This window comes from Pongo abelii, chromosome 18, assembly GCF_028885655.2.
Source record: "Pongo abelii isolate AG06213 chromosome 18, NHGRI_mPonAbe1-v2.0_pri, whole genome shotgun sequence".
Taxonomy (NCBI): Eukaryota; Metazoa; Chordata; class Mammalia; order Primates; family Hominidae; genus Pongo; species Pongo abelii.
In genome coordinates, this window is record NC_072003.2 from 66,798,682 (window position 1) to 66,811,436 (window position 12,755).

Here is a 12,755-nt window from a genome sequence, read left to right on the forward strand (position 1 = left end):
GTGGAGTTGGGGGATTTGGGGAATGGGGAGGGGTGGAGAGCACAGCAGCAGTGAGCCTGGGTGCCTGTCCTCCAGAAGCTTCCCATCTTGTGCTGCTTGTTAGTCATTCTACATGGCTTTCCATCAAAGCCTACTATGTCACAGGTAATTCTGAGTAGAATATGCATTTGTTGAGTACATGGGAACCTTAGTTAGCAGGAGGCAAAGTCACATTTTTATTGTTAGGGGCTAAATCTGAAGGACTCTATGGTGAGGAGTACTAACAGTTTAGAGCAGTTTAGATATATGCTGCCCAATATGGTAGCCACTAGCCACGTACAGTTACTGACTACTTGAAATGTGACAGTCTGAGACCCAGCATGGTGGCTCACATCTGTAATCCCAGCAATTTGGGAGGCTGAGGGGCAGATTGCTTGAGGCCAGGAGTTTGTGACCAGCCTGGCCAACATAACAAAACCCCATCTCCACTAAAAATACAAAAATTAGCTGGGCGTGGTGCTGCATACCTGTAATCCTAGCTACTTGGGAGGCTGAAGCATGAAAAGCTCTTGAACCAGGAAACGGGGGTTGCAGTGAGCCGAGATAGCGCCGCTGCACTCTCACCTGGGCGACAGAGTAAGACTCTCTCTCAAAAAAGAAAAAAAAAAAAAAAGAAATGTGACAGTCTGAATCTGAGATGTGCTGTAAGTATAAAACAACGGATTTTGAACACGGTACAAAGAATGTAAAATTTCTCAATTTCTAAATATTGATTATATGTTGAAATAACACTCTGAATATATTGAATAATACCTTGAATATATAGTTAATATTTTGAGTATAATAATATATTATTAAATTGATGTCATCTGTTTCTTTTTACTGTTTTAGATGCGGCCATAGAAAATATAAAATTACATAAGTGGCTCACATACATCGCTCACATTATATTTTTATTGGATCATCCTATGTTTTCCCCAAAGCACACAGGAATAATGCCTGGAACCAAGAATGCTCTTCATAAATACTGGGTGAATGCATTAAGTTGGGCTGCCTGAGTAGGGTCTAAAGACTAAGAATTGGCAAACTCCAATTTCTCCAAGCAAAGTGTTTGCTCATTTAGTAAAAAAATCTGAGTATCTGATAGGCCTTAGCAGTGGGAAAGTGGTGGAATTGTGTGAAGCTGTTGATTAGCTTGAGGTGACTGTTGGTTCCCAGCTGTATTTACACTCTGCCTCAAGAAATAAACACCATTTCACTTGGGCCAACTCAAATGTTTATTTCTTTGACAACACCATTTCCAAAGTGTAAGCACTTGTTTTACAGTCTTTTTTAGGGAGGCAGATCCACATGATTCTTCAAATACTTCTACTCCTCACACAACGTGGAACCCATTGGCTTCTGAGGCGCAGCCTCCCATTTAGAAGCTGCTTGTGGCTGGGCGCGGTGGCTCATGCCTGTAATCCCAGCACTTTGGGAGGCCAAGGCAGGCGGATCACTTGAGCTCAGGAGTTCAAGACTAGCCTGGCCAACATGGTAAAACCCTGTCTCTACTAAAAACACAAAAATTAGCCAGGCGTGGTGGCGCAAGCCTGTAATCCCACTACTTGAAGGCTGAGGAAGGAGAATTGTTTGAACTCAGGAGGCGGAGGTTGCAGTGAGCTGAGATAGCGCCACTACACTCCAGCCTGGGACAGAGCAAGACTCCATCTCAAAAAAAAAAAAAAAAAAAAAAAAAGAAGCTGCTTCCTTGATATATTTTGTTTCAATTTGGAAAGTGAGGACAGCAAACGGTTTAAAGGGCTTAATACACTGTACAATAGGCTTGTATTCTTTAAAATGTTCTTAAAAAATTGCCTTGATCTCTGATTTTCTGCAACAAGCAAGTTACTCCCTCCCTTCTACCTCAAAATGATGCTTTGGCGTAGAGTCATCAGCAATCCTGTCATGACAGGCCATTTAAGTGGTTTTGAAGCCACTTGTAAACAATTCTAGGACTCCATTCCTGGGGCAGTTGAAAAAAAAATTAAATTCAAGAAGGTAGCTTGAAAAAGAAAAAAAAAATACAACAACTTGCCTGGTAGTATATTAAGAATTTTTAGGCCAGGTGCGGTGGCTTACGCTTATAATCCCAGCACTTTGGGAGGCTGAGGCGGTGGATCACCTGGGGTCAGGAGTTCGAGACCAGTCTGGCCAACATGGTGAAACCCCGTCTCTACTAAAAATACAAAAATTAGCCGGGTGTGGTGGTGGGTGCCTGTAATCTCAGCTACTCAGGAGGCTGAGGCAGGAGAATCACTTGAACCTGGGATGCGGAGGTTGCAGTGAGCCGAGATGGCGCCATTGCACTCCAGCCTGGGTGACAAGAGCGAAATTCCATCTCAAAGAAAAAAAAAAAGAGAATTTCTGATTTCCAAATATAGAATGACTTTTAAGAGAAAACACTGAATTATTTAGTAAGCATCCATAAAAACATGCACTATGAAATGTTCTCATTCCTCTATGGCCCAGATACGCATGGTCTATCTCAATTTTCTTCTAAAAAGTGTTGAGGCACAGTTGGTGGTACACTGAGCTACACTGCAGCTTGTTGGGTTAGTGCTGATAGAGATGGAATAAACACCTTGTACACATGGTGGGATTAATACGGAGGAAGTTCAATGGTCCTTCCCAGTTGTAATATTTAGTTCTTCCAGGTTAAAAAGAATTGTTCAAAAACTACTGAATAAACTACTTAAGATCAGCCACAAAAATGATTTCTGTGGCTTGGAGAAAAATTAGGAAAGAAAGGTAATGTTTTTTGGCAGTACTTTAATGGTTTATAAGTAAAGGTATTTAAAGCTCTTATAATAATAATAATAGTAATAGTAATAATAATAAAGTTTCTTGGAAGACAAAGAAGTGATGGTAAAGGAAAGATTTTGCAGAACGTGTTTTTTTTTTTTTCTCTCTCTTGACATTTGGCCCAAGATTAGAACTTTTTGCTTTGGTATAAATGCATGTTGTGTACCTAACAGGCACAATGAGAGGTGATATTCTTGATAAATCTTTTAGATTTTAAATCTCAGACATGATGTACATAGCAAATCCTAAAATGTCTAAAGTGTTCTCCTTTTAAGATTCAAAAAACAAAAACAAGAAGTAGCTTAATATAGGATTTTCAAGAGCCAGGGGCACCCTCTCAGTGGATAGTAAATCCCATTCTGGGTCCATGGTGGCTGCTAGTCTAACTAAAGCACAGTTGGGATGAAATCATTATTAAGAACATGTAGGCTGGGTGTGGTGGCTCATGCCTGTAATCCCAGCTCTTAGGGAGACCGAGGGAGCACTTAGGGAGGCCAATTAGAGGGGATAACTTGAGCCCAGGAGTTCAAGACCAATCTGGGCAACATGGAAAGGATTGGCCGGGCATGGTGGCATGCACTTGTGTTCCCAGCTACTCCAAGGGACTGAGGTGGGAGGTGGGAAGATCCTTTGGGCTTGGGAGGTGGAGGCTGCAGTGAGCTGTGATTACAACAGACACCCTGTCTCGAAAAAACAAAAGCAGGTAATTTCAGTGTATTGTTTATTACTTTTTTTTCCTTCTTACTCACCCCTATACTAATGAGGAAATTATTTATTACTTTAACACACTTACTACATTTGCCCATTAAGAGAGTCCTCTCAGCAACCAATATATAACAGGAAACAATATTTAGTGATGTAAATCCATGTTACTGATCCACCACTCCCAGAAAACAAGAGCATCTTACCTGCAGCAAAGGCATCAGCTGCAAACCCAATGCTTGCTCATACAGCAAGTTCAGTTCTGCACAACTGGAGAAGGAGAGTTTGGAGGTGTAGAGGTAATAGTGCACGTGCCTAAATGTGGAACCATCTCTGTCGATAAATAGCCTCTGGCTTTCTGAAGAGGTCAAGGCTGAAGCCTCTTTCCACAGCAGGGAGTCTGGAAACTGAGAGAGTTTGCTTCTGGGAACTGAGAAATGCCAGCCCCCTACGTTGAAATGAAACAAGTCCTCTGCTGATTCATGAGACATGCCAGACTCCTCCTAAAGGGGGAATGAAAAAGAGATCTACGCAAGAAAAAGAAATAAAAAGGCATCCAGATTGAAAAGGTAGAAATAAACTATCTCTGTTTGCTGATGACATGATCTTGTATATAAAAAATCCTAAGGAATTCACCAGAAAACTATTAGAAATAAGTCCAGGCCAGGCATGGTGGTTCACACCTGTAATCCAAGCACTTTGGGAGCCTGAGGTGGGAAGGTGGCTTGAGACCAGGAGTTTGAGGTTGCAGTGAGCTATGATTGTGCCACTGTACTCTGGCCTAACAGAGCAAAATCCTGTCTCAAAAAGAAAAAACAAACAAACAAAATGAGCCCAACAAGGTTGAAAGATGCAGAGCAATATTTTAAAATGTTGTATTTTTATACTTTAGCAATGAACAATCTGAAAGTGAAATTAAGAAAACAATTCAATTCCATTTACAGTAGCATCAAAAATAACATACTTAGGAATAAATTTAACAAAAGAATGAAATACATGTGCACTGAAAACTTCAAAACATTGTTGAAAATTTAAAAGACCTAAATAAATGAAAAAATATCTCATGCTCATGGATTGGAAGATTTAATATCGTTAAGATGGCAATAGTCTCCCAATTGATTCACAAGTTCAACACAATCTCTGTGAAAATCCTGACTTTTTGCAAAAATTGAAAAGCTGATGCTAAAATTCATATGAAAATACAAGGGGTCCAGAATAGCTAAAACAGTCTTGAAAAAAGAAGAACAACGTTTAAGAAGTCACATTTCCCACTTTTTTTTTTTAAAGGCAGACTGCCACATGCAGTGCCTCATTAGGATGTGTCTGAAGTCTTGGAAGCTTGACTACCCTATGTTCTCCTACAACGGACCTTGAGAACTTGTTTGGAGGTTCTAGCTAGGAAGAGCAGATACTTGTATACCCTTGACTGAAGACTGGTCCTCCTTTATTGGGGATGGTCGTCCTCTTTGACTGAGCACGTAGCTTCAGGAGGGACGCATGTGGAGCGTTGAGGGAAGAAGGGGACACCCGCCTAGCCAGCCAGATCAGCCAAATCAACCCTGGCAATCAATGGAGTGACAGATGTCGCAGCCAGATCACCCTCACATCCCACACTTTTAAAACTTATTACAAAGCTAGATCAAGACAGTGTGCTACCGGCATAAGGATAAATATAAAGATAAGTGGAATAGAATTGAGAGTACAGAATAAAACCCTTACATTTATGATCCATTGAATTTTGATAAGCAATCCAAGATGATTCAATGGACAAAGAATAGTCCTTATAAAAAATGGTGCTGAGACAACCGCCCATCCATATGCATAAAAGATAATAATAACAATAATAATAAAGTTGGACCCCTACCTCAACCCATACACAAAAATTAGCTCCAAGTGAAACATAGACCTAAAACTATAAAATCTTTTTTTTTTTTTTTTTGAGACGGAATCTCGCTCTATCACCCAGGCTGTAGTGCAGTGGTACGATCTCGGCTCACTGCAAACTCCGCCTCCCGGGTTCACTCCGTTCTCCTACCTCAGCCTCCTGAGTAGCTGGGACTACAGGCACCCGCCACCACGCCCAGCTAATTTTTTGTATTTTTAGTAGAGATGGGGTTTCACTGTGTTAGGCAGGATGGTCTCGATCTCCTGACCTCGTGATCCACCCGCCTCGGCCTCCCAAAGTGCTGGGATTACAGGCGTGAGCCACTGCGTGCAGCCTAAAACCATAAAATCTTTAGAAGAAAATAGAAAATCTTCATGACTTTGGAGTAGGCAAAACTTTCTTAGATGTGACACTAAAAGCAAAAGTGACCAAAAAAATAGATAAATGGAACTTAATCAAAATTTAAAAACCTTTGTGCTTTAGAGGGCACCATCAAGAAGGTGAAAAGATAACTCACAGAATGGAACAATATATTTGCAAATCATTTGTGTGATAAAGAACTTGTTTTTAGAATATATAAAGAACTCAAACTCAATAATAAAAAGACAACCAAATTTAAAAATTGGCAAAGCATCTAAATAGACATTTCTCCAAAGAATATATACAAATGACCAACAGAATGAAAAAAGATGCTCAACATCCTTAGTCATCACAGAAATGCAAATCAAAACCCGCAACAGAATACTACTTCACACCCATTAGTATGGCTAGAATGAAAACAATAGGTAATAACAAGTGTCGACAAAGAAACCAGAACCCCCATGCACTGCTGGTGGAGGTGTAAAATGGTGCAGGCACTTTGGAAAACAGTTTGGTGGGTCCTGAAAATGTAAAGCATGGAGTTATTCTACTATGAGCCAGCAATTCCACTCCTAGATGTACACTTAAGAGAAATAAAGACATATGTCCACACCAAAATTTCTAGACTAATGTTCATAGAACATAATAGCCAAAAGGTAGGAATAAACCTAATGTCCATCAACTGACAGATGAGTAAACAAAATGTAGTATATCCATACAATGGAATATTGTTTGTCAATAAGAAGGAATGGGATGAACATGGTGGCTTGTGCTTGTAATCCCAGCATTTTGGGAGGCTGAGGCAGGAGATTCGCTTGAGCCCAGGAGTTTGAGGCTGCAGTGAGCTGTGATCGTGCCATTGCACTCCAGCCTGGGCGTCAGAGTGAGGCACGTCTCTAAAAAAAATAAAAAATAAAAAGGAATGAAGTACTGATACATGATAACAACATGGATGAAACTCGCAACATTATGCCAAGGGAAAGAAGCCAAACAAAAAATCACATATGATTCCATCCACACGCAATGTGCGGACAAGGCAAATTTCTAGAGATAGAAAATAGATTAGTGGTTGCCTAGGGCTGGAGAGGCTATGGGGAGATGGGGTGTGACTACTAATGAGTATGGGATTTCTTTTGGGGATGGTGAAAATGTTCTAAAATTGATTGTGATGATAGTTGAGCAACTCTGAACATACTAAAACTCACTGAATTGTACACATTAAAATGTGTGAATTGTATGGTATGTGAATTATATCTCAATAGATCTGTAAAAAAAAAAAAAAGATGAGGTACTGTCCATTCCATGGAGCACATGCAGAACTCTCTTGGGATCTTACCTGCAGAGACATTACATTACTGGAGGATGAATGCTATAGATACCTTTTCATATATACAAAGGCAGCAAGGTCACTAACCTTCCTCAGCTCATTGTTAAAAGTTTAAGGTCATCTGTACATCTGTTGGACAAGAGGTTGTTGAAAAAAAAGTTTAAGGTCATCTATTTATAAGTGAATTATCTTCTTTGCTTCAAGATGACCTAGTTTATCAATACGATGGAAAAGTAAAGAGCCATCAAACATACAAACCATCCATATCAAATTTTAAAATAAAGGGCACTACCCTTGTAAAAAGATTTTTTAAATGGTAGTAAATAGCATATAGAATTTTACCTAAAAAGAACCATAAAACAATATCGAATTCTAATTAAAAATTATGCAGGCTGAAGTGATTGGACTGCAATGTACTGATATCTGCAATTTGAGATGAATTAAAAAAAGACAGATTGATGGATAGATAGGATTGCTAGATGGACATGTGATAAAACAAATATGAGCAAAATGTTGATTGTAGAATGCAGGTGGTGAATATATGGTGCTCACTGTACAATTCTTTCAATCTTTCTGAATGTTTATAAAATTGCATTAAGACGTTCGTGGGGGAAAAAGAGTGTTAAAGTAAGAGGTGATTACTTAATAAAGGAAAAGCTCCCTGCTCCAGAAAGAACCTGCATTTCCCATTCTGACAGCTGAGGAAGGAAAATAAATGCATGCAAGAAAGAATGGGATGGGGTCCATCTCTCCCACAGCAATATTCAGACAAAGAAGAGCAATTATATATGCCACATTTGAGACTAGAAGAGTTAAAGGGGGTAATAACAGAAATATGACAAATTGTGAAATGATTGCATAACTGACAGAAGCGGAGCCAGAAAAATCAATCTAATGAGCTAACCTAGGATTCTAAGTCCCAGTCCTTCTGAAAGCCTTTCTACAAGTTCATGTTCAGGCAAAGGCTGAATGTGACAAATGGAGTGACTAAGGGTCTCACATAGACCAGAAAGCATAAATATGCAAGAAAGGACTCTTGATTCTGCTTTCTGTTCTCCTTAAAGGTGGCTGAGAGCTCAATGGGGGTGCTCAGAGTGTGCAGATGTTGGATGCCAAAGAAAACCTACTTCTCGAAGGTGAGCCCCAGTTCTGGTCTCAGTTCCTCTTTTCTTTTCTTTCTTTCTTTTTTTTTTTTTTTTTTTTTTGAGACGGAGTCTCGCTCTGTAGCCCAGGCTGGAGTGCAGTGGCACGATCTTGGCTCACTGCAAGCTCCACCTCCCGGGTTCATGCCATTCTCCTGCCTCAGCCTCCCGAGTAGCTGGGACTATAGGCGCCCGCCACCACGCCCGGCTTTTTTTTTTTTTTTTTTTTTTGTATTTTTAGTAGAGATGGGGTTTCACTGTGTTAGCCAGGATGGTCTCGATCTCCTGACCTCATGATCCACCTGCCTCGGCCTCCCAAAGTGCTGGGATTACAGGCGTGAGCCACCGCGCCCGGCCCATCTTCTTTTCTTGTTAAGGATAGGGTGTGACAAGAGGGTCCTGGCTCCTTCTTACATACATGTCCCATACACAGGTGGGCTCTTAAGTGCCTGCTGGAGTGAGGGTAGGGGTTAGGGATGCGGCTGTTCTTTCCCAAAGACTGCTCAGGGGCTGGTTAGTGCAGAGCTATCCCAGCCTGGGGACAGCCCTCAGTCACAGGCAAGCTTAGGGGGACCTGTGGTGCTTGAAAGACAAAAGGCTTCTTGCCAGACTGACTTCAGGAAACAGGGTAGCCCTAAAGCAGTCATCCCCACCCCATTACAAAGAGCTTCTCTCTTTCTCACGCTGATCTTTCTCCCCCAAAGAAGCTCCGTCCAAGTAAATTTCTTACCTTTTTTTTTTTTTTTTTGAGACAAGGTCTGGCTCTGTCACTCAGGTCGCCCAGGCTGGAGTGCAGTGGTGCAATCTCGGTTCACTGCAACCTCCACCTCCCGGGTTCAAGCGATTCTCCTGCCTCAGCCTCCCGAGTAGCTGGGACTACAGGCCGTGCCACCACACCCGGCTAATTTTTGTATTTTTAGTAGAGATGGGGTTTCACCATGTTGGCCAGGCTGGTCTTGAACTCCTGACCTCAGGTGATCCGCCCACCTCGGGCTCCCAAAGTGCTGGGATTACAGGCGTGAGACACCGTGCCCAGCCCGTCCAAGTCAATTTCCAGAGCTAGAACTTCCTCATGCTCTAAAGACAGGACCCCAACTCCTCAGGGCCAGGATTCCCAACCTTTCAGATCTGGAGCTCCCCATCATGCCTTAGAGTCTGTCCCCACGCTCCAATCCTTCAGATTTGGATCCCCCCTTCACACACACCCTCGCCTTGCCCCAGAGTCAGCATCCCCCAGCGCTGAGATATGAAGACCACCCCGTCAAAGGGGCACACGCCCAGCCCTCAGAACCGGAGTCCCCCACATCCTCAGAGCCAGAACACTTCATCCCTCAAGACAGAGCGTTATTCTAACTCCTCAGAGCCAGCCCCCCAAATCCTTCCCAGCTGGGGGCCCCTCGCTCTCCCCCATGCCCCAGAGCCAGGTCTCGAACCACTTAGCCCCAATCCTTGGCCACAGCGGCCCCCATTCGCCGCTGTGGTGCTTTTGGCGCCCCCGCCAGGGCGGGTTCCGTACCATGGTCGCGGCTCCAGCAGCTGGCGGGCGGGCTTCTGACCCGGCCCATAACGGCTCCCGGGGTCGCGGCGGCGCGCGCGCGAGGGGCGGGGAAGTGGGCGGGGCCTGGCGTGCGCCGGGTGGTCTCGCGGGGGGCGGCAGGTGAGCGGCGGGCGGGGATGGCGGAGCAGTGGGAACTGGACGAGGAAGGCATCCGCCGCCTGGGGGCGCTGACGCTGGAGCAGCCGGGTAGGGTCTGGCCGGGAGGATGTGGACCGGGAACGCAGGGTCAGAAGCTGTGGAAAGAAAACTGAGGTGGAAGCCGGGGAACCTGAGATAGAGGCGAGGGAACCACAGAGAAGCGGTACCTGAGGCTGGGGGGCGGGGGGATAACATGAGGCAGAAGGTTAGAGGGAGGTGGAGGCGGAGGAACTGAAGTAACGGGAGGGTGTGGGTCAGAGCCCGAGGAATTGAGAGAGAAGAGGGTAGTGTGAAGTAGGGAAGGAGAAACAAGGGTAACAGGGGACCCTGCCGCAGGTGACAGAACTGCGGGGGGCGGTGGCTGACCGCTATAATCCCAGCAGTTTGGGAGGCGGAGGCGGGTGGATCACCTGAGCGTGGCCAACATGGTGAAACCCCGTCTCTACTAAAATACAAAAATTAGCCGGGCGTGGTGGTTCAAGTCTATAATCCCAGCTACTTGGGAGGCTGACGCAGGAGAATTGCTTGAACCCGGGAGGCGGAGGTTGCAGTGAGCCGAGATCGCACCACTGCACTGCAGCCTGGGCGACAGAGCGAGACTCCATCTCAAAAAATAAATAAATAAAATAAATAAATAATAAAATGCCTATTAGACATCCAAGTGTAAGGTACCTAGTAGGCAGTTGGATATATGGGTCTGGACCTCAGAGGAGAGGTCAGGGTTAGAGATGCAAATTTTGGAGACATTAGCGATAGGTGGTATTTAAACCTACGGGAGTGGATGAACTCAGCTAAGGAGAGAACGTCGATGGAGAAGTGAAAGAAAGCTTAAGACTCAACCTTGGAATATTTGAGTGTTTAGAGGTTGTATAGAGGAAGAATGTGGTATCTTGGAATTTGAGAAGGGGTAGTGTATCGAGCGAGCAATGGCCAACTATGTCAAATGCTATTGACAGGCTGAGCAACTTAAATGCAGTGTCTGTTAGATTTAGCAACATGGAACTTACTGGTGACCTTGACAGAGGGAGTTTTGGGAGGGTGGGGAGGAGGGAAACCAGATTGGAGTGGGATGAAAAAGGGAATGATATTTGAGGGGAAGAGACAGTGAAAGAAAGAACTTCTGCTGAAAATTTTAGCTGTAAAAGAGACTGCAGAAATAGATGGTAGCTGAAGCGTATGATGTGCAGTCAAGAACAGAACAGGAAGGATATACTAGAGCATGTCGGTAGTCTAATGATTAATTTGGTAGAGAGGGGAAAATATGTAATATTTACTCATTTTGACTGTTAAAATAATTCAATTAATTTATTCTGTGGGTAATAATTGTACAGTGAGGGCCAGGCGCGGTGGCTCACGCCTGTAATCCCAGCACTTTGGGAGGCCGAGGCGGGCGGATCACGAGGTCAGGAGATCGAGACCATCCTGGCTAACACAGTGTGAAACCCCGTCTCTACTAAAAATACAAAAAAAATTAACAGGGCGTGGTGGCGGGCGCCTGTAGTCCCAGCTACTCGGGAGGATAAGGCAGGAGAATGGCGTGAACCCAGGAGGCGGAGCTTGCAGTGAGCCGAGATCGCGCCACTGCACTCCAGCCTGGGCTAGAGAGCGAGACTCTGTCTCAAAAAAAAAATAAATAAATAAAATAAAATAAAAATTGTACAGTGAGAAGAAAGTCTTGACTCCCCCATCCCCGTCTCATAGGCCTAGTTCCCCTTCTAAAGGCAATTACTGTTACCAGTATCTTGGATAGTTTTCCAGAAATATTCTCTACATATATAAGCACTTATCACTTATTTTATAATTTTATATTATGGCAATTTTCAAATATGTACAAGAGTAGAGATAACAGAATAATGAACTTCATTAGCCTACCTCAACAGTTATCATCAATTCTTGGCCAAGCTTCTTTCACGTATACCTCACCTACCCCCAACACTGACTATTTTGAAGCAAATTCCAAGTATATGATTTCCTCCATAAATATTTCAGTATGTATTTTATTTATTTATTATTTTTATTATTTTTCAGATAGAGTTTTGCTCTGTCACCCAGGCTGGAGGGCAGTGGCATGATCTTGGCTCACTGTAATCTCCGCCTCCCCATTTCAAGTGATTCTTCTGCCTCAGCCTCCCAAGTAGCTGGGACTACAGGCACCCGCCACCACGCCTGGCTAATTTTGTATTTTCAGTAGCGACAGGGTTTTGCCATGTTGGCCAGGCTGGTCTTGAACTCCTGACCTCAAATGATCTGCCCACCTCAGCCTCCCTAAGAGCTGGGATTATAAGCGCAAGCCACAGCACCTGGCCAGTATGTATTTTTAAAAGCTAAGATCACTTAAAAAAAAAAACACATATGCAACCTAAAAAATTTAACAGTAATTTCTTTTTTTGGTTTTGTTTTGTTTTTGAGATGGAATCTGGCTCTGTTGCCCAGGCTGAAGTGCAGTGGCATGATCTCAGCTCACTGCAACCTCCGCCTCCGGGGTTCAAGCAATTCTCCTGCCTCAGCTTCCTGAGTAGCTGGGATTTCAGGCGTGTGCCACCATGCCTGGCTAATTTTTTTGTATTTTTAGTAGAGACAGGGTTTCACCATGCTAGCCAGGCTACTCTTGAACTCCTGACCTCAAGTGACTCAGCCTCCCAAAGTGAACAGTAATTTCTTGATATCATGAAATATCTAACTAGTGTTCTTATTTCCCCAGTTGTCCTATAATTTTTTAAAATTAGAATCCATGGCCGGGTGCATTGGCTCATGCCTGTAATCCCAGCACTTTGGAAGGCCAAGGTGGGTGGATCACTTGAGGCCAGGAGTTCAAGACTA

At 43.6% G+C, this 12,755-nt stretch overlaps 2 protein-coding genes across 6 annotated transcripts in view; one reads left to right on the forward strand and one right to left on the reverse strand.

The window, feature by feature from the left end:
* KCTD19 (potassium channel tetramerization domain containing 19) overlaps nucleotides 1-9,848 on the reverse strand; it is a 37,459-nt gene extending 27,611 nt beyond the window's left edge. For all 3 annotated transcript variants that reach the window (XM_054534945.1, XM_054534946.1, XM_002826535.5), the window contains exons 1-2: nucleotides 9,756-9,848; nucleotides 3,732-4,028 (exon numbers count right to left, since the gene is read on the reverse strand). In XM_054534945.1, coding sequence (XP_054390920.1) covers nucleotides 3,732-4,028; nucleotides 9,756-9,758 — 300 coding nt within the window. In that variant the 5' untranslated portion in view covers nucleotides 9,759-9,848. The remainder of the gene's footprint in view (nucleotides 1-3,731; nucleotides 4,029-9,755) is intronic.
* A 17-nt stretch (nucleotides 9,849-9,865) lies between these two features.
* Nucleotides 9,866-12,755, forward strand: part of LRRC36 (leucine rich repeat containing 36) — a 57,731-nt gene continuing 54,841 nt past the window's right edge. The window contains exon 1 of one of the 3 annotated variants that reach the window (XM_024233890.2): nucleotides 9,866-9,983. In XM_024233890.2, coding sequence (XP_024089658.1) covers nucleotides 9,914-9,983 — 70 coding nt within the window. In that variant the 5' untranslated portion in view covers nucleotides 9,866-9,913. The remainder of the gene's footprint in view (nucleotides 9,984-12,755) is intronic. The other 2 variants (XM_054534950.1, XM_054534949.1) reach the window with 2 other exon arrangements.